Genomic DNA, 22,498 nt, shown 5'->3' on the forward strand with positions numbered 1-22,498 from the left:
ACATTGAATTCCACCCCATTTTTCATCTAGAAATGCCTTCTGTCTCACTGGTGATCCCTGAGACACATATTTACCTACTTTAGCAGGAAAAAGTGACTGGGAGAACACAATCCTTTTCCTCATGGCCAATGGAGAATTAGATTGCTTACAGATCTGAGATGAGGGGCTCTCCTGGAGACAGTGATGCTGTTCCAATGATGTCTGCTCTGCAGATTAGAGGTGTGACTGCCACTGCTCTCCTGGAGCTCAGCTCAGAGAGTTCAGCTCTGCCTGCAAAGCTCCCCTCTGACACCACCCCAGAAAATGAACTCAGTTCTGTCAGTGCACCTAAGCCAGGCAGGCATGCTTAGGCATGAGGAAGAAAACTGTACTACCAAGTACCACAGCAGCACTAATGATACATTTCACTACTCTTGTATAAACATTCAAACGCTGCTGAACTGCAACAAAAGGGATTTCTACTTACGAAAACTTTCACAGTGGAAAAGTCAATCTTGTCGGTTCCTTCCCTTTTGAATTTGCACAGTATGGTGCTACGGTCTGGCTTTTTGGTAATATTTTGGACACTGAACCATATCTTTTTGGTCTGTGCACCAGTCATATATAATAGATAAACCTCTACCTCCGTTTTAGAAATATTCAAGTTATCATTTTCTTTCTAGAGGGAAAAAATTGAAGGAAATGATCAGTCACTAAATACAGTAAGAAAAAAATTTATTTCCAAGCACTATTTTAAATTAGGTACTGTAGTTTACTATTTCAAAACTTACATATATTTTTAATTCCAGATCAGGATCCAGTTCAGTGTGCAGCTGGTAGTTAATGAACACTGGGTCTGGGTGATAGTGTAATTTGACACAAGGTATGAAGGTAGTATCCACTCTTAACATCATATCAACAACTTTACCCTCTGTTGCATGGCTCAGGCTTGGCGTTAAATAATGATATTCAGATGCATTTCCAGGACACCTAGAGACCTAGAAATGCAATAGCAAAGCTCTCACAGTCATTAAATACTCAACAGTGGGTACAATCGCAAACAGAGGCACTCAAATTTATTTTAATATCTTCCTAGCTTCACACAGCTACCTGCTAAACCTCTTCTCTGAGATCAGGGCTGCATGCAGAGCACCTGGAAAAATTTCTGTGTTGAGCTCATGTCTACCTTTAACTGCATTTGTCACACACTCTGCACACTGCTTTAATGCTGATTGCTCACTGCTAGGGTAACTATTTCCTGCAATGAGACAGGAATTGTGATAATGAATTTTCCTTCTTTCCCCTCAATGCAGGTGACAAGAGAAGAGTAAGACAAGCTCTCCAGCACTCCTAGGAATTTGCTCTTTCTAACTTAACTCCTGAGAGAAGGGGTTGCTACACTCATTGTAGCATTGGGTCATTGTTTACTCCATGGTGATTCTGCTGTGTTCTGGTCTCTGTGCTGCAAGGGTCAACAAAGTGCTTCCCTCCCTGCAGAAAGGTTGTGAGGTTTCATCCCAACCTCAGCTCCAGCCTGCTGCCCCTCACTGAGGCAGTGGCACCCTATGGGCTTTCAGCACAGAGCCAGAGGGAAGCATAGCACCCCCTCCTCCAACACACCCAAATGTGGAGACTGGGGAGACTCAAAAAGGACAGATTTGTCCCTAGACCATAAAAAAAGCTCAGGGAATTATGCAGGAGAGCAGCTTATGTGTATTTGTGAGTCTGTACTAAGAATGTGTATAACTGTAATCCTGTAAGTGGTCATATTTATTTCAGTAGGGTGACTGACATGTCCGTGCAAATGGCTGGAAATTATTGAGGTCTCTTCTCCTCAAACCTTAGGAAAACAACCTAATGATTCAAGAGACCTCTATCTGGTATTATAAAGGAGGTTCAGACTTACTGTGAGGTTTGATCTCTGGTCATCTGAAATAATCACACTGTCCACCACATTAAAATTTCTACCAGTTGTGGTAATTTTGCGACCACCACTGCAAAAACCAAAGCAAAACAAAACACAAACAAACGTGGTGAGAAAGGGAGATTAATATTATCTCTCTTCCCACAGGCACATCCTGCATTAGGGTTTCAGTTGTGAATAAACTACTCAAGTGCATTTTGCTTTGGTAGCAGACAACATAATAAAGTCAAACTACAGAACAAGATAATTTGAGCTATACAGTGTACTTCCACTCTTTCCTCATAATGTCATGGTAAATACTTTTGCTACCCCAAAACCACAGGACTTGACTGCACACACATGCATACTCCTTTTCAGGGACTCTTCACCTTTTTTTTCTATTTATGCAGCCAAGGAACCCAAGCATGATTTAATACTCTGCCTCGAAGAAAGAGCGTTGCGGTGTTTCACTGCCCCAGCACAGCCCTGCCTGTGCTCAATTCTTGCCTTCTTCAGGACAAACTCTCCGTGCCAGGCTCCTCACAGGAAACATTCTCGGCGGTGTTCAGACCATCTGTCTCAGCACACAATGCTGCTTGTGTCTGAGGGCTGTGGCTCACAGTCTCTGCTCTACAGAGTTGGAGTGGCTTAAGGTATTATTAATATCCAGCTGCCTGAGCTGCCTCTCACCTGGAGATGAGGGCATGCATCCTGGCTGCTTAGCTGCTGCAGCTGCCAGCCCAACCCATTCCCTCAAATCCTCACTTGACAAGATATCAGATTCAGAACGTGAGAACAGGTAAAAACTGTGAAAGCAGAGAGACAGGTGGAAAGCTGTGCCAGAGAATATCTTTAAAACCACTGTAAGTCTTTCACCAGGTCTGTGAGTTTTCTGCAGAACACAGCAAAGGCTTGAAAAGGGCTCTCCTGGCTTTAGGGAATCATATTGTAAAGCAAGTCTGTGTACATCAGTGCAATGATGATTATTTTCACTTCCCTTCCAATCCTCTGATACTTTATACCGTTTCACAGATGAAGGCTATATTAGCATCAAGAAATCAAATTAATTGGAGTTAGAATTTCTGCTATCCATGTTTTGGGTTTAGGTTTAGTAGGAATAGACTACTTTTGACTTCTGTAAAGGAGACCTGAGGTAGGCAGAATTCTACAGAATCCATCTTGCAGCTACTATGACCCTATCTGTTAAATCACTTCACAGGCTTAAATTTATCCAACACAAAGCTTACAGCAGTCTTCCAAACTTGCTTCAGCTGCAGTCTGGCCAAGGAAGAAGGCTCATATTGGCTCAGTGCAATTACATTTGAATAAATACATAAAAAGTACAGGAAGACAAACTTACCTGATCCAGGAGGTATTTGGTGTAATTCTAGAACATGATGGCAGAGAAACATAATGCAGGGTCATTGGTGGTGAACATTTTTTCCCATTAGCCTGGATACATATACTTTTGGCCTCTTTACGTGTTGGTGGGAGAGCAAATGTCATTTGTGTATCATTCAGCACATTTCTGACTTTAATGCTGAAGAAGAAAGAAAACAAACACTGAAACACAAGATGCCACTTACTGGTGTTACTACATGAAGCCTATAGCCTACAGCAGGAGACAAGGAGAAAAGAGAACTGAATCTCTGTCTGAGCTGCCAGATGGAGGTGGAAAGAGAGAGCAGGGAGTTGAAGAGACAAAGTAGGGCATCTTTTGAATGAAGTTGCTATGTGACAATAATCACACAAAACAGTATAGATAATCAACCCTGGGATGAGGCTATGTAATGTGTGATTTTGCTGTTTACTGTGTACTTCTCTGTGCTAACAGCATGCTCTATGAGCTAGTCAAGAATGACAATCTTCATTTTCCTTTTCTTTCTTCTTTTTTTTCTCTCTTTTCTCCCGTTTTTTCACTCCTTCCTCTTTCTCTCTACTTCCTGTCTTACCCTCCTTCTCTCCTTTTTTCTCAGTGGTTCCCTGAAAATCCATGGTTGAAGCAAAAATTGAACACTACCTTTTTAAGTGCAAGCTATGTAAAATGGGCTTCCTAATCACAGGCAACCATTGCAGCTGCACCTGAAAATAACTGATTCAGAATAAGACTGCCTAATTATCTAGGGGCTTGCACAGTGTGATCATCAACAGAGAAAAATAGGAGCTGTTGTACAAGAGATTTCATTCCCTGGCATGGTGTCTGTGCTTTACAAGCAGAATCCTAGAATATATGAGGAATATTTTGAAGCAGAGGAGATTCAAACAAAAACTGAAGCTTTCCTGTGACCTAGCTTCTTGGTGCTTGCTAGAAGGCATAGAGAGCCACAGATATGAAACTGTCCCACTGCTACTGAGAGAACTGACAACCCTCCCATCCTTTGTGTTGTACTCAAACACCAAATTAATTTTCATCCCTTGGTAATTTAAAGTGAAAGTTTGACTAAAGGAGTGCAGAGCATCCTCTGCTCTGCTGAGGACAGTTATATGACAACTGTTCACACAACCATATTGCTAGAGCAAAATGGATATAATTTTCACCATGCAAAGTAAATAGTGTTATTTTTCAGTTTAACTCACACGTCTGGTTTACAGCCAGTGATTCCAGTCAGTATCAGTTTTATGCCTGATGCACGTGTAAAGTTTTCTCCTTTGACTGTTATTTCACTTTTGCCTAATGTAGAAATCCACAAAGGTTCAATGGATTGAATGCTGATATGCTATTAGGAAAGAAAGCAAAACAAGATCTGGTTATGAAAAAGCTGGGCAGATAAGCAACAGCTGTAAAAACAACCAGCACTCAGAAACACAGATTTCATGGCACTGGGATACATTTTTATTAATAATTTTAAATCCTGTTTAACTTAATCCTGGGAAGTACTGTCAATCACAACTTTATTACAAAGCAACTATTTTCGCCTACATATTTTATATTTCAATTTATCTCACAAGAAAGTTGCCTAAAGAAATCACAGTCTGACATACTGGAAGGTAGGTAGCATAAAAACCCAGCTTGAAATGATACATTTCATGTGACCCCTGAAGAACTAAAAAAAAAAGGCAAGACAAAACCCATGGTGCTGTCACTATGAGAGATCAGATGAACAAGCGAAGGCATCTTTTGTGACCTGAAAAGGGGAAGCAGGGTGAAATCCTCGAATGAAAATTTGAGAAAGCACCCCAGAATTAGCTTTAGTAGAAAGACTTTTCAAAGTCATACACAGAATTAAAGGTATAAAACAACTGCAGGGGAGTCTTTTGGTATCTTATTTTTAGGCTAAGAAGTTCTCCAGCATTTAGAAACAGCTCTAGTTTGCTGTGATGTTGTCACAGTCTTGCAGAAACTGTGCTCTTCTTTGTCTATGTTTACTTATTCTAACTTACTAACACTACTGAGCAAGAAGAGATATTTTTTCCCTACTGTATTCTCTTGATACTTTTGACAGCATCTCATGTTTAAGCAGTTTTGCTGCTTCCCCAGTTTTACAATCACACAGACAGCTTCCTCTCTGTCTATCTTTCAGACAACAAACTGAAACATTCAAAAAAACAGGAAAATACGCATGTGAAACCACAAACTGTTTGGGACCTGCTCTGGCAAACCATTTTTAGCTTAACTTTAGACTGCCTGTACTACTGGTTTAATTTGAGTTTTTAGAGCATTGCGATTATCCTGATTTTTGCTGTGCAGCCCTGGACACATTCACTGGGAAGTTCAGTCTTCCTGATCCTGTTAAGGGTGCTGGTGCACAGTCTCTAGGAAAGTCCATGCTACAGGTTTTTCTCACCATCAATAATTTCATGTACCCAAAGCAGCACTAAGATTTTGGGCTGGTAGCCTGAGGGACCATCGGGGTCACAACACTTTGACCATTTCAAAAAGGTCCCTGCACATTGTCCCCACACACTGCCACGGTTCACTGAATGCCAGAGCACCCCAGAGCAAATGAGGCATCTGTCAGCACTGACGGAAAGCTGCAGCTTGTGCCTTAGGAAAAGGCCAGAGAGTGCAAAGGCTGGGGCCAGAGGTCCTGTAAAAGGGCCTCCAAGATGACCTCTTGTGTGGATAATAGAGGAAGGCAAAGGAAATCCCTCACAAACAGCCTGAGGGGGAAAATTCACTCCCACGATGATCTGGAAATCAGTTTAATCCTTGGGACAGGACAAGTAAAGCAGAAATCTAAGATACTAAAGCCAACAAACCGCTGTTTCTTTACCTGCATCTTTCTGCTTGTGTCCAACCTCCAGTGCACCAAGGACAGTCAATATCCTCACACAAATTCAGAAGCCAAATAGCACAGAAAGGAGGAAAACACTGTTTTGGGTTCTCACTGGTAACCACCAGGGATCCCTGAAGCACCAGAATACCACAGCATCACACAAACACATGGAGATCCCCAGACTGCAGCAGGGCTGTGAACCCTCGTGAGGGAAATGCCAGGCACCCATTGCTCAGGGGTGCAGCGTTTCACTGTGGTGCCTCAGGGCTCCCACTGCTCTCTTTGCCAGGCACCACACATCCCAGAGTGCTTCAGATGACCTGCCTTGCTTCTTTTCTTACACACAAAGAAATCACGAGAAGTATTATCCATGGAAAGTTTCAGTCCCCTGTGCAATCTCCCCTTCCCTGAGCCCCTCACAGCACCCTGCCTTGGCCTCCTGGAGTCAGGGCAGCCACAGCACCGAGGCAAGGTGACCTCAGCTACTCAAGAGTCCACCTCCCACCCAGCCTGACTGCCACAATCTGCAACACTTGCCTCAGCAGCAAAGGAACCCAACGATTTCCTCACTGAAAACAGGAAGGAGCCAGTGCCCTCCCTGGGCTCTGCAGTGCTCATTTCCCCAGCGCCTGACAGCCCCTGACCTTCTAGCTGCTACATGGCAGGGGGGGCAATGCCCAGGGGCAACAGGGGCCACAGCAGAGAGGCAGAAGGATATTTATAAAAATCACTAGTTGTGAGGCATGTGATTAAAGTGTAAACATGCAAAGAGACATACAGACAGCATGCACCAGGTCCTCAGGTAATGTAAATCAGCACAGCCCTGTCAGCTTCAATAGAGTTCCATATTTCTGAGCTGCAGCCTCCTCCCCCCTCCCCTGGACAGCCCAACACTTCCCTGGGGCTGTGTGAACAGCCATGTCCTCAGAGGTGAGCTGAGCATGGCTGCAGGTGTCACAGGGTACCTGGCAGCAGCCCAGGCTGGGCAGGGTCTGCCACCCTGGGAGCCCCTCCCTGGCACAGCCCCTCCTGCATTGCTGACACACAGCCCCGAAGAGCTGGACGGGGAACTGCTCCAGACAAACAACAACCTGCTGAAAGATAACACTTATTTCCAGCCAAAGCAGCTCCCTAGCCAAGGGTACTCAATCCAACCACTCCAGCTGCTGCTCTGGCAGGGGAGGGGGAAGGTGCATGCATGGAAACCAGCAGCTGGAGTCAGGAGGAGGGCTGGGGCTGGAACTGAAAAAAAGTATATTAATCTAAATGCTCAGCTGGGGCTGTGGGAAAACACAAATCCTCTTTCTCCACTCTCCAGTATGTTCTCCTTAAAGCACATGCAGTCAAAGGAGAACAGGATTTCAAATGCAATTTCAAGCTCTCTGAATGGATCAATCACTTCTAAATAAACATCTGCCTTTGCACTGCCTCTGGTGCTTTCACTGCCTTGTCCATCACTGTCTTTCCAAGATAAAGCATGTGGAAGAAAGCCATCTCCCAGGCAATTCCAACTATTTACCAATGTCAAATTAATGCACTTGGAAGCAGAGCAAAGAAGAATTTCCTCTGTTTCACCAGCCATAATGCTTTAAATGCAGATCAAATCCAGAATATTAATGCTCAGAAGCACAAGTATTACAATCCCACATGTCTCTGTGAAAAACAAGATGTATTTTGTGATTTTGTTTAAGAAACATCAGCTGAGCAGCTGAATTTAACAGGTAATCCCTGTCTTAGAAGTAAAAGTCTGGGTAGTTCTAATGAAACACTTAGAGATAAGTCACTATTTATAACAACTGTGCATCACTCACAGAAAAGCAGAAACCAAAAAGTGTAGGCAGCAAATCTCTACGTACTTACTCATCAGTCAGTTTTCTCTCCACTACTCATTTCTTTCCTAACACCTGTCATAAGCAACCACTGACAAAAAGATCACTCAGTTTGGAGAGAAAATAAAAAGATTTTGGTTCCATAAAGAATGAAGGGATAACCTTGTGGTTAAAGGGCTGACCTATGATCAGAAGGTTAAAGGGCTGGCCTATGAGACAAATAATTTAGACTGTATGCACACATACAATCTATATGAATTCTGTAGAGAATTTAGTAACCAGATTCAGCAGGTACTTTGGCAGCACTAGTGACACTTCTTCCTTCCCAGTGATCCAGCTTGTGTGGATCCATCTCCAGTTTTGTCTACAGCCTGGAAACAAGGAAAATTTTTCTCAAAGTGTGAACTAGAGATTTACTAACACCCATGGATTTCAGTTCCTGGACTCATCCTCTAGCCACTTCTCTGTTATGCAGAAACTGGGTGGCACATCCTCCCCTTCCTTCTGCTCCCCTGGCAGCTATGTTTCAGGGGAAGCTGTGATCTGGCTGCATAAAATGAGGAAGAGGTTTGAGACTCTGAAGCCTAGTTTCCCAGAGTTGTCTGTGACAGCAGAACTCAAACATGCTTTTAAGTCTAGGTAAGATATTAAGCCTGAAATGTTCTGCTTTTTTTTTTTAGGTTGTTGTTGGTCAGCTCACATGTTCCAGCCCTCAGCATGCTGGCTCCTGTGGAGTGACTAAATACAGCATACAGGGACTTTGGCATTTAAAGCAATGTTGTAAACACTGCATCTAGAGGTAGGCACATGACAATTGCAGTGTTCACTGTCTCAATGCTTGCATCTGAAACACAAATTTTTGCTGGTACCTTTTAACACCAATAGAGCACTAAGAAGAAATAGCATCAATCCAAATTCTACATTATCTTCCTTTGCAAATGACTTCCTCCTCATCCATTTCCCTATTTTTTTCTGCAAAGTCCTCTGATTTTAAATAGATTTCTCCCCCAATCCAGAGAGCCTTAATAATGCTGATCTTAAAATGCTAACTGACCTCTGTTTTCTGCACAGCAGTGATCCCCTTGGAAGCAGCTGCACTGCAATCATCCTGGAAAAAAATAAGCATTTCACCATGTCAGGATAGAAAAGAGACAGATTGCTGCTCAGATAAAAAAATACAAGGAAAAGGCATCACAGGGGATTCCAGTTTTCCCCAACAAACTTCACCTGGCAGGTGGTGACAGGAGAGACACGTATCCATTCACAGCTGGCACACTCACCCTTGTGTATACACCGTGAGCAGCTGGTAACACAGAAACAGAGCTTTTGTAAGATACAGGAACTCAATCTAGATTCAGTCATGAATGTCAAATTTCAAGTGACAGAAAAGAGCATAAACCCAAGGGAACAACCAAGCAAACATGTAATGAGATGAATAAAAGTCCGTTTACCCTCCAAGCCCATTGTTCTGCTGTATGTATTCTGAGAAGAAATTTAGTATGAAATACAATCTGTATTGAGATGCTGAGAGTCATTAATTTCAAAAAAGGCAGGAAGCAGAGGAAACACTTTGGGTTACATTTTACTGTGATTTACTCCAGTACATTGAGTGGCCAGGTAGTACTTTTTAACCATAAAAGGGCAGAAAACCATCACTGATTTTTTTTCAGCTTGTCTGAACCTCTGTTCCATGTGTAGTGCTAGAAAGTATTGCCAGTTTGTTATAGCTTTCATCTACCAAAAAATATTCTTGTTCTGAGATTAGTTAGTCTATTTTGCTTTGCAATGCTTCCATCAATATGGAAGAGAGCCAAGAGCAGCACAGTCCCTCTCCAAACACGCTGAGAAATGCTCTGATTTAGAGAAAGACAGCTCCTTCCCCATGTTCCCCCAGGGACAGGGAAGTGATGGGCCACTTCCCAAAAAGCAAGAGTTTTATCTCATCCCATGAACGAGCCTTTTTGCATAGGGGAGGAGCATTCTGAATGGGAACACTGTAGTTACCTACAGCATATGTTAGCCAGATCTTTCTAAATATTAACAACCACCTATCATAAAGTGTTAGGCCACGTACTGGGCATGAATGCTTCCTCTGCCAGCTCTCAACAGAGAGTCTGAAAAATAATGTGTATAGAAGAATAGGTATTCATTATTCTTATTAGCAGATTACATGTTACTTTCTAGTTTAATTATATTCATGTTACCTATAGAGCATATTCAAATTGCATCTGGGTCTAATTTAAAACAGCTTCACAAAGTGATTTTAAAGAATCTCTTGACTTCTCTAATCTAGGCCTTACACTGAGTACCAGGGGCCCACCTTTCATGCAAGGACAAAAAGAATTTTAATCTTATTGTGACATCCTTTATTATCTCTTCAGGCACTTGTCATAAATTCAGTCATTGTAATGACTCTCCTACAGTTAGGTCCCATTAAATAAGGGAGTCATCAGAAGAAATAGCTTTTTAAGGGAAAAAAAAAAAAAAAAGAGGAGGAGGAGGAAGTGGGCCAAGAAAACAGATCTGACTATCTTTAGTGCTATGTAGTTCCTTGATAAATACAGAAAAAAAAAAAAAAGAAAAAATAATGATGAATGACTTTAGTCACCTTCCCCCCACACACACACAACAACCCCACAATGAACTTTAACAAGAATCAGGCTCTTACTTTTTCAACTGAAATGTTTGTGTGATATTCCAAGAGCTTGAGGACAGTGATGCTTCAAGAACTAGACAATCTGGAAAAATGCACATGTTAGGTATATGATGGATATTAGAAGAAATAACAGTTCAAAAATAATTTGAGTTGAAAACTCAAAGTAGCTGTTCTATACTTGGTATGCACCTTCTCTCATACATTCACTCACGCTTCTGACTGATAAAAATAACCAGATTTTGTCCTTCCACAGAACTCTTCAGCTGAGTTATGCCAATGCTTTATACACATGTATTAATTAAGTTTCATACCACCACTGCATGACAAATAAAAGTAATGTTATTGTCAGGATATAGATAAGGAAATGCTACTGTGAAACAGGGATATAAAATCATCTCTCAAAAAGCACAGAGTGATATATACTGTGGTATAACCAGACTCTGAACTTGTCTTCTAACACAGCAGACTGTTCTAATGCAAGAGACCCCACCATACCATACTTCTCTCTCTTTCTGTCTCACAGACTTGGTTTCAGAGTCTCCTTTTGTAATCTATGCAGTAGCAATTTTCATCCTATTTAAATCTTTTATGATTGCATGAGTCAATTTGCCATTATTTCAGCTAGCAATTACTATACCAACAATTCACTGGCAGCTGTGGTATGAAAGAGTATCTTCCCTTATGAGCAGAATACCACATCCAACAGTAGAATTGGATATATACCACTTAAACCATGGTCTCTTTCATCTGTGTGCCTGCAGATGTGTAGTCTGTGAAATGAATGGCTGCCTGGGATCAAATGAAACCCATGTTTGCAGACTCTTCTGACTTCTCTATGCTAGAAAGTAGCTAGCTTTTTAATCCAGAAAAGTTACATGGATTTTAAGTATACCTATCTTGCAAAGACAGAGAAAACTCAGCCCTTATGACAGGCTGTCTTGTTCAGATAAAAGCCAGCTTTGGCTACATCTGTGTTGCTCATGTAGGTATCTCCTCCCTCCACATGGCAGCATGGCACTTGGGTGCTCACTGCAAACTCGTCTGAACTGCTTGTTAGAAACAGCCCTTGGGACCACTCATGTTCAAACTCCTTCCTAAATGGATAGCAGACTCTGACTTCAACAGCATTTTTATGATTAAAGATGTGGATGAGTACAGACAGACATTTTGAAATCCTTCATCAAGCACCTGTTTGCATCTCCAGAAATCTAGTTATCAGCAAAAATCTGATGTGTTGATACACAATTGCCTAAATCACTCGCCTAAATCCATACATGAGAAAGGTCTCAGGCCATGAGCTACAGAAAGAGTAAAATACTCCTAGTATTTCACTAGAAGTAGTAAGTAAAAGTAAGGAATTTATCTCCTACTGGCAGAGCTTGTATTTACTTTTAAACTTGTATAAATACTTTAAAAACAACACAGTCAAATATGCTTTCCTGATTCTGTCTGTGTTGAAATTAATGGAACCTATTATTTTCTGTATGGTCTGCACTGACCTTTTAAAATGCATTAGACTGCACTGAGTAGCAGGCATTTTCAAAATGTTTTTTCCAGGAAATGATACCTAAAGGTGTTTTGCAAGTGCATCCTCTTGCGAAACTGAGGTCACTTTACAGGAGATACCACAAATAAACAATGTTACTTCACACTTGAATTATCCACTAAGAGATCTCAGCTCACAGGAGCACGTGAGTAGCAGTAAATACTGGCAGGCACAAGCTAACCTCACAGCCTTCTGGTTAACACTGCCAAAGGGCTCATTTTTGGCACAAAGCACAGGCAAGGTGAGCTGGCTTCCATAACAACTGTTCTCTGAAAACCTGCTAATGGAATTAACAGAAAGCTTTAGTCTGTGAAGACAGAGAACCAAACTATATACTCCAAAATTACAAGACAACATGGCTTTTGGGACTGGGCCAATAAAGGACATTTCCCTCTTAAAAATCCACTAATAGTGTTTACTAAAGAAGGCTTAATGGATTAAAATACTCATGGATATCACTCCAGCTGTCACTTTCTAGTGACAGTCTTTTCTTCTCAATTCCCAACGCTGGACAGGAACGTGACACAACACTTCTGTGACGCTGGAGGAGTTTTTGCCATGCAGCCTACTCAGATCCAGATATTCCAAAGAACCTTCTTCAGGGGCAAGGGTCCCTGAGAGAGAGAGAGCTCTTTGTAGCACTGAGCTCTTCAAAACAACAGGTCCTTGAAAGTATCTGGTAAATTTCATTCCTCTTCCTGCACCAAGGTTTTTATAAGAGAATCAGATTCATGCACAATATTCCATGTCCTTTGGGCTATATTACTGAGGGAGAGATAAAGGCAAGGCATGTGTCTGTTTTCTGTTTCTTCTTCAAGTCACTTAAAAACATGTGGGAATCCTTGTGTTTGCTATGTGTTCCTTAGTTTATATTAAAACTCTTGCATTCTAACATAAGCAACTTTAAGAAGTTATAAGGCCAATCTCTGTTAAAAAAGCTTTGTACTTCTATACAGACTCTTGAAGAAATGCAAGGGGGACGTTGCCCTACCATTAGTCAAATAAGACTCCACTGTGAAGGATTTTTATCTGATCCTTGAGATCAAAGCCTAAAGAACAGCTCAAAGGTCTAGACATTCGGTAATTTACCACCTCATTCTAAAACTTGTAGCTGCATTAGATACACAAACCAGATCACAAGCATCACACATCCAATACAAATTGCTCAGGTATCTAACTCTGAGAACCACTGGTGAACAAAGCAGTGTCAGAATTACTGCAATGTGATTCAACCAATAATTCAGAAGGATGAATGAAATCAAGTCAAAAGGATGTACCCACCAAATTGCCCCTGAACCATCTATTTTTCTGCTAATCTTCCACATTGCACAATCACTTTCTCACAGTGTCTAAGGCAGGTTGAAACAGTTAATTAAATGTTAAGATTATTTATTGTACAGATATTCATAATTAGATTCTTCTCTTATTTATGCCAGTACAGTTTCTTGCAAAAACAAATTCAGTTTGCAGATTAGAGAAGAGTTAAGATGGGTTAATTTGTCAAGGCAAAGCACTAGACCAACACTGCTTCCATTGCTCCAGCCAGCTTGATTGTCATTGCAGTTATCTTAAGTTTCCTTAGACAGTTATTAATGGCACCATGTAAATAAATATTCTAATGCTAAGGCACTGCACTGCCACAGGGTCAATTGAAGAAGCTGCTTCCAGACACGGTAATGTCTGCTATTTACTTCCACAGAGTACTCTATATTAACAAAACTTTAATCACCAAGAACACTGTGATTGTACTCACATCACTCAACAAAATATGAATTATTTTGCTTCAGTGACATTTAATAAAAAGCATTACATACTTTCACACTCATTAGGCCTGTATTTATACAGTAGTCCCCAGTATTAAAGGACAGTGAAAAAGCATTAAATACATTTAATAGTAGAACATACCGTTGTCAGTTATCATTGGAGTGGTTAGATTGCAGAAACAGGATGAATTTTTCAGCACTACGTTTTCATAAAATATTTCAACGCTTGTTACAATTTTTATCATACAGAAAGTAAGGATTTTGCTTACATTTGCAGTCACAACAACCTATAAAACAATAAAAACACAATGGGCTTTTTGTTATATTTACTAAGTCATCACCTTGTCTCTACAGAGAACGATGAACTATGAAATGCACAAAACGAAAATTTTTGTGGTGAAAGCAAACAATTTACTAGGTAAGGTCTCAAAGGAGAGTGACTCTTCCAGCTGAAGAAGCAATACAGAAAGAGTTCTGAAAGTAACAGCACTGCTTACTTTCAGAAATAAAATGGATCTGTATGGTATGTTAGCAAACAATCTTAAATAATTTTGGAGTTTAAAACTAGAATATTGCTGTGTTATATGCTGTTATATTTCTTTAAAAAATATTTAAGAATCTTCACAGAGAGAGATCGTTTGTATCCATAACCAAAGAGCACTTAATTATGAAACAGAACTTATATTGTAATGAGTTATCCTTTGTTTCTGGCTGCGAGTGCTTTACAAATATGATTACATTAGTGTATTCAATCAGGAAATCAGAAACAATAGCGTGCAGATTAGGTGGCCAGTCACAATAGTTGATAATCAAATATTCAAGGCTGCATGTGCTGAGAACAGATACAGAGTAAAGACTAATATTGAGCACTTAAGAATTTCTGTTAGCATATGTGTCCCAGTGAATGTTTTCTAACTTGTTACAAAGCTCAGAACTTCCATACTGCACTTGATATACAGTTACTGGAAATATTAAAATAGCTGATACAGTGATACAATTGGAAACATTTCCAAGCAATGTTAGCATAGTAAATATTTGAAATTTTGACTCAGCATCATGAAGTGTAGCTTAAAGATACGTTTCATAGGAGAGGAGGAGAACCATCGAGCTTACTGAGATTTCCAAGATATTTGCCAATTGCTGGGGTAAGAGGAACTAATGTATGGAACATGGTGACAAAAGAAGACAAGCTGCAATAAGCAACAAAATTACATATTTTAAGTCACAATAAACAAACACACATAAAACTGGGTGTACATACCTGATATTTGGCAGGGAAACTTAGCAGGATTTTCAGATCTTTATCAGGTGCATGTGAAATGTTATACCAACCATTTATGCTGTTTGAATGTGTACAATTTTCTTTTAATGTGCACCTAAAAGTATACATAAAATTATACTAGCCTCCTTATTGTGCCTTTGACTTCAGACACTGTACTTCAACTTATTTAAAGTTATTGATTTTTTACAGGAACACTATTGATTTTTTTACAGAAATATGGCTATAACTGCAAAAAGCTTCAGGAAAACAATCAGTAAAATCTTCTGCTTATCAAAATTAATTACGCTGCATTGATATATGCTCGAGGGTTTTCATTGAGTCAATGGGACTCAAGCAAACATGAGATGCTTGGCCAGTAACAGTGGAACTGGTAGCCCGGGATGGAATTCATTGTTGCCAACTTGACTGTTCCATTGTACAGCTCTAGATCTGCTCCCCTCGCTGCCCCCCAGCCCCCTTCACACTCTGTGGGGAGAAATGCGTTCTTTAGGGTACAATTCACCTACCCTGCTAGACATCCATACCAAAATGAAATGAACCACACTGTAGAAGCTGCTTGCTCTCTCCAGAGGGTATAAGAAGGGATAGGAGTGAAGCTCAAATGTAAAGCTAGACTATGACATGCATAGTTGATGAGATGCATCCTCTTCCCTAATCTCCTTTGTCACCCACTGATTTGAATGGTAATCCTTCCCTTTTTTGTCAGTGCACTGGGATAAAAACACCAGATTTGAAAAGGTTCAAAATAGATTTCTCTGTCTTCAAGTACAAAATACATTTCAGAATTAGGATAGCTCAAAGTAAATACAAATGTTAGAGATGCCAAATCATAGAAAATACACTGTGCAACAAAAAATGAGGAAAGAATGAGGAAACACTGGGATACATAAGTACTACAAAGACTACATTAAAAACATGTTATAAGAAAAAGACAACTTAGGCATACAAATTAGATGGACAATCAAGTTTAAAAGGTGAATCCTTAAAATGCTGTCTACTGTCAACAGCTAATGAACAATTCATAGATTAACTCCAAGTAATTTCATACAGTTAGCAATTAAAGACAAGTAAGTGCTAACTGAATATATCTTAATATTTTAATACTAAGATTGAATATTTATAAATAAATGTAACATTTAATAGTTTTAGTTCTATTTTTCTACCAAATGTAGAAGCATATATATAGCTTCAATCCTATGAACAGTGATATCTGCCTGGCATAAAACATTCCTTGGCTACAAACTGGAAATTAGTTCAGACTTGCAAAGTATGGGCCTTTTTCATTAGGAGCTCACTGTAAAAACATATTTCACAAACAATGTGCTTTCCCTCCAAAATGAACAACATATTCAACAAAAATATCCACCACATTCTGAAATGCCCAAAATAGCCCCACAAATCTTAGGAACCATAAAGTCATCTTCTCTGCAGATCAAGATGCTGGCAATTGGAATGCAGTTAAGCACAAGGTCACTTCCTTTGTGGTCTAACTCAGGAAACTGAGCTCCTGCTGGACAAGAACCTGGTGAGGTTTTGCATCTAAATACATTCAGATCATAATGATATTGTAATAAATTGGGACTATATATGCCTGACGTATTTCAAACTGTCTGAGCTAGGGTGAATTTCAGTCTCATTTATATCTCTCTTCACCCCACTGAGATCACAAAGGCTCATTAGCACTACAGTTTTAGAGCCACAGAAGACAGAATCTGTCATCAACAGATGTGCATAAACCACATTCTCAGAAACATACAGGCAGGTAATTCACGCCAGCAACGAGGAAAGACAAAAGAAAGACATTCTACAGTTTCTGACAGGGTGAGGATTATAATGGTAAAGATTCAAGGCAACACACTCCTAGTATTTGGCACTAAATAAGTGTATGCATTTCAGTGATGCTAATATTGAAATATTTAAAAACTGTTTATCAAACTGAATATTTACAACTGTCCCAGGAAGAAGCTACTTGCTTTCTTAAGACTGCCTGAGGAACATAAGCAGTGAACAATTGGCAATGAAGAATCTGAGAGTTTAATAGCAAAACCAGTAATGCCTCCCAGGACCCAGGGTCATGCTTGTCTTTATGTGAGGGAAAAATGCATCTTTTGTTGCTTTAAGAGCTGACCTTTAACACTCTAACAGTGTGCTGTGGAGAACAGTCATTTTCATAGGAATCAGTCACATCTGATGCCCCTCAGCATAAATTCTCAAAATTGCCCTGCAAAGGCTAAGAGCAAAATAATTACACTCACCTAAAGATGAAATTATTCTGTAGTACCCCTATTTTTTAAAAAAAATTATATTACTTGCAAGTGAATGAATATAGCAGATAAATATTATTTGTGAACCACAGGAGTCTGAAAATTAACATACAGACTCAGGCAACTAAGTCTGGCTTTCTTGGAAAGGTGAACTGCACCTTGTACAAGTATGAAGGTGTAAGGTATGAAACCTTTGGATCAGATTTCAGACGTGCCTAGATATGTGTACAGAGAAAAGCAGAGTCAAAATTTTTTTTTAATATTCCACAGCAAACTAGTCCTTTATAATACTAAAGATTTCTCTACACAATTAGAACTGAGTTCCTCTTATTCCACTGTGATAACACAATATGTATGCATACTGGTTAATTTGTACTTAAGTCTCTGCTTCACTAATCTTTGTTAACTACAGATCCTAACATGCCTTCTCTGTCCTGCCAAAGCATACTGATTTCCTCATGGAATGAGAACATGCTTTCAGAGAAAGTTGAGGCTTCCTTCTTTCTTGAATGTACCAAACCCTGAATGAAGTCTACTGATGTCCCACATATTGACTGCATGCAAAAGTAACTCTGGTCATGTTTCCATGTGGAAAATGCATGTAAAACATCAATATCTTGTATTTGAATTGTATTTCAGCATAATTCAGGCCAATCTGATTAATCTACAAAAAATCCAGAAACATTAGGAGAAATCACACAATACTGTGACTAACAGGTTTGAATGATGGCAAGTGAAAAGGAAAATTAATATATGTCCCTATGGAAGAAAGAGTAGAAATAGGAACAGTGGAAACATTTTGTTTCATTTTGTTTTCACTTGCAATGAGATGCACACATTTTTCGTTAAAGGACTGGATTTTAATTCACACTGTCCTTAAAATGAAAAACGAGCATTCCTAATAAATTTTACATAAAACTGGAGTGTGTATGTTGTTTTACAGAAAACTTATTTCCCTGTAAAAGTAGAAAACATCATTGACCTCAAAATTATTATGGACTACATTGCTTTAGTGGACACATATGGACTTGGACTAAAATATTGGCTAAAAATTTCTTCCTCTTTTCCTAAAGTTTCACCCAGAGGTGTCTCTTCACAAAGCCAAATATTTAATGACATTAAGTACTTAACAGTAAAAAATTATGTGGGTGTTGAACAAGACTCGTATGATAGTAATTAATTTTTTCTCCAAAAGAGTAAATTATTTCTGTTTCAATCAAATGGAAACTTTTCGTGATTCCCCTCATAAGCAGGGGATTTACTGAGTAATAAGAGTTATTCACAATCTCTTTATAAGGCAATTAAAAGCCTGAAAAGCTTAGCACTGTAACATACACAGCTTCTATCAAGGGAGCAAAACAGAGTTTGAAGAAAACGTATTACAGAACAAATACCTGCTCTCTTCCAGTAACTACCTTTCCAAACACAAAGCAGCAGATCTTCAGCAAAATCATGGTAACACCAATTGGGTAACAAACCAAAATGAGCAGTATTAACCTTCTAGAAGAGGCTACTAGTGGAATTCCTCAAAAATTCACCTTATAGGCACTTTAATTTAAGACTTTAATCACTGGCAAATTGGCATAAAAGAAGGTTTACACTGTTGACATCTGCTGATGATACAGAGTTGGGAACATTAACATGCAAAGGAAGATAAGAATATCACACAGAAAATTTGGATAACCTTGAAATGGAATGACATTTCAAAGCATAAAGTACAAGAACATGTACCTACAGCAATAAAAATCTCACAACCCATATGTGTTATAGACTGGAAACTCATCAGTTGGAAAGACAACAAAGAAAGAGAAGGAGCTGGGGGCATTATCTGATCATGGATGATTGTGGCCCATCAATGTGATGCTGTCATGAAAAAGACGTTTGTGATCCCAGAACACACTAAGGTGCATCCTGGACAGATTGATTAAACAACATTAAGCAAGGCACAGCTGAAATCTCTTCTGGAACACTTTGAGAGTCCTGGCCATCCTTATCTTAAAAGGATGCCTGAATTTCTTGGAAGGATTACTGGAGTGGAGGTAAGAAAGGAGTGTGTCAAGTGAGAGGACCTTAATGAAGTTCAATGTTTCAGCACATCAAAATGAAAAGGGAGAGAGAGAGACTGCTTGCACAAACACATTGAAGAGGTGAGTGTGAGAGAGTAGGGGAGGAACTTATTTAGGCAAAGGTGATGTGAACACCAGAACAAATAACTATAACCTGTCCATAAACATACACATGATGAAAATGAGCAGACATATTTTTGTCAGCAAAAAATGAGACTGCCAGGAAGCTGCACAACCAGGGCAGGAAGGACAAAAAGCCAATTTAAATTTAGGATGGTCCTTTGCAAGTTTTTAGTTTTACATGATGTAGTTGCTTGCAATTGCTAAGACTAGGCCTGACAACCAGGAATTTCTCCAGTCCAGGCCCCAGATGTAAAATAGATTTCAAATTTAGTGTCAAAATTAATGATTCAAATGTGGGAACAAAGTACTTAGAAAGAAATTCTCCTTTGGCCTAAACCAAGGTCAGTGGTTCCAAAAAAATGAACTACTAATATAGAAGACAACTAAGCACTCTTCTTTTTCTCACATACAAAATGCTCCCAGCTATTAAGATGTTTCAAGCACAAGTATACAATTTTCTCTCTCAATCTGAAAAACAAAAATATCTCTTCTAAAAGCAGATATATATCTTCTTATTATTACAAATATATCAAAATATCTCCTCTTATTATTCTTAGCCCAACATATATTTTATGGCTAGATCTCAAAAATCTGAGGTTACAAAGCCTTTCACAAGTTCCCTTTTGCATGACAAGAAAGTGTCTCACATTTATGGCTATGACTGATTCCACAAAAAATCAGTAGATACAATTTTGATGTTGAATAGCCCCGAGTCAGTCAAAATGTACACTGACTAGTAATGCTCTACTTTTATATGACAGTCTAAAATACTAAAAGATACCTTTGATTGAAAGAACACCACCCACAGTAGGGGTCCTTTGCAGATAAGCATTCTTGCTCAGAAGCAAATCTACCGCAATTTGCAACTGGTATTCTTCTCACCTGAAACCAAAGAATGCAATAACACATTGAATTAATACAGCCTCCATAAACAGGAAACTTGAAGGTTACCATTAAAAATCTGACAGCAACCAAGCACAATCCCTCTGGGGAAGTCTCCTTATGGATTCCCCTCTGCCAGAAGACCTTTGGATAGAAATATGCAGCCTATTTTGCACACACTGTATTTTGCCATCAGATAATGAAACACCTCTGACAATAAGAATTTGGTTCTACTACTCAAAGGCCAGCATGGGCAGATTAATGCAAGAAAGGCTGATCAGCATAGTGAAGTATAGATAATAAGAGAAAGGAGGTATATTTTACAAATAATGCTCTGCTTAGCAGAACACCATTTTCCTCTCCTCCGAATGGAGATATTTAAATGATTGATGAAGGTGCATCCAAAAATGCATGCGCATAACAAAATGCATCTGTGTTTGCATCACCATGTCAGGTTACTGCATGTGCACACTAGAACAAACGCATGCAACTGCTTAGCATGCATGAAAATGCCATTTCAGTAAGTAAATGTAGATAATTGTGGCTATATTGTATGTATCTATACTTGTACATTCAGCTTGAATATCCTAGCCAGCCATTTTCAGAAAAGGAAAGGAAAAAGAAAAAGAGAAAGCGGATTACAAATACTGAATACAGATACAAATAATGTGATTAATAACAATGTGAATTAATGATCTTAGTAAGAAAAACTAATTCAAACAATATTTTTACAAATTTGCAAGAATGAGAAATTCCTGTATTTTGTCAACAGAAACAAGGATACACTGTTTCCTGCAAAATTATATTTACTGTTTTTTCCATCCACATATTATAAAATTCAATTTATCTTGAAAAGTGTGTGAGATAATCAATTCAGAATCCAGTCATAATCTTAGATTACTACCAAGTTTAAGAAGGCAATGTAGAAGCCTTACTTCACTCCAAGAGAAAATAATCAGAGAAAAAAAAATCAGAGAAGTTTTTATTCCTAAAAGCTGTTGTTCCTCTATAACAACTTGGTCTTCTATCAAAGCTAAGGAAAATTCAAGTCTTACTTTGAATATCTATGTATCCTTTTGACTGAGACTTTGATTCTTTCTATATTTGTGATAGATGTTTTATATCAGTCAGGGGTTCTCCTTACCCCTGCTCTATAACAACAGGCTAAAACACCATGCTCACTGCCAGAAAAGTGATCTTGTTTCAAGTGACGGTAATTAAGTGCTGGGTGAAATCCTGTTCAGCTAAGATGGACAGCGAGCCCTTAAGCTTCCAGTGCCATCTTTCCCACTGCTGGCCAGACAAAGGGATTTTCTGATTGCTGCTCAGTAGCCCTGCTGCAAGATGGGCTGCAACAACTGTACTGGCTCCTGGGAGCTGCTCACTGCTCCACGTGCAGCTCCAACTCATTTGCTCACGTGCAGCAGCTCTCAGCCTCTGCTGAACTCCCTGGCCTCACTATGCACACATTGCTCACTTCTCTTTGCCCTTTTCTTTTGTTCTTCTCAAGTCTATGCCTAACTGAAGACAATGGGAATTTTATCACTGATTACAGCATTATCACTGATTTCATCAGAACTGAGGCTTCAAAGCCATCTCTCAAATGAAGAGATTTCTTCACTTTAGAAAATCCTTAACTGACTGGCAAACCCTGACCTACCAACATAGGGATTGTTTTGTCTCCAAAGAGTGTACAAGTTATTTGCCATCTCTAAGCTTGGCTCTGCATGATCTGCATTTTCCTGCCTGCAGGAAAAACAGAAACAAACACTCCCTTGGCAGAATGGCATAAAATCACCACGGAATTAAGGGTATTGCTGCATCATAGCAACACTGGGCAGCACCATGACAGCAGAAGCTCTTCCAAGCTCTGCAGGAGTGCAGTCCAAACATAGGCAACATAAGCAGATATTAGATGGAAAGTTGGTAACTGCAGTTTGCATATTAAAAGTCTAACTGACACAAACTGATGCTTCACTTCTAAAGCG

General features: G+C 39.4%; 1 protein-coding gene across 1 annotated transcript in view; it reads right to left on the reverse strand.

The window, feature by feature from the left end:
* PLXNC1 (plexin C1) overlaps positions 1 to 22,498 on the reverse strand; it is a 71,907-nt gene that overhangs the window by 35,336 nt on the left and 14,073 nt on the right. Inside the window, exons 4-14 of the mRNA XM_005480783.4 lie at positions 20,410 to 20,510; positions 15,155 to 15,269; positions 14,036 to 14,180; positions 10,597 to 10,666; positions 9,156 to 9,231; positions 8,983 to 9,036; positions 4,460 to 4,599; positions 3,243 to 3,422; positions 1,886 to 1,973; positions 771 to 977; positions 467 to 658 (exon numbers count right to left, since the gene is read on the reverse strand). Coding sequence (XP_005480840.3) covers positions 467 to 658; positions 771 to 977; positions 1,886 to 1,973; positions 3,243 to 3,422; positions 4,460 to 4,599; positions 8,983 to 9,036; positions 9,156 to 9,231; positions 10,597 to 10,666; positions 14,036 to 14,180; positions 15,155 to 15,269; positions 20,410 to 20,510 — 1,368 coding nt within the window. The remainder of the gene's footprint in view (positions 1 to 466; positions 659 to 770; positions 978 to 1,885; positions 1,974 to 3,242; positions 3,423 to 4,459; positions 4,600 to 8,982; positions 9,037 to 9,155; positions 9,232 to 10,596; positions 10,667 to 14,035; positions 14,181 to 15,154; positions 15,270 to 20,409; positions 20,511 to 22,498) is intronic.

The sequence above is a fragment of the Zonotrichia albicollis genome, chromosome 4, assembly GCF_047830755.1.
Source record: "Zonotrichia albicollis isolate bZonAlb1 chromosome 4, bZonAlb1.hap1, whole genome shotgun sequence".
Lineage (NCBI taxonomy): Eukaryota > Metazoa > Chordata > Aves > Passeriformes > Passerellidae > Zonotrichia > Zonotrichia albicollis.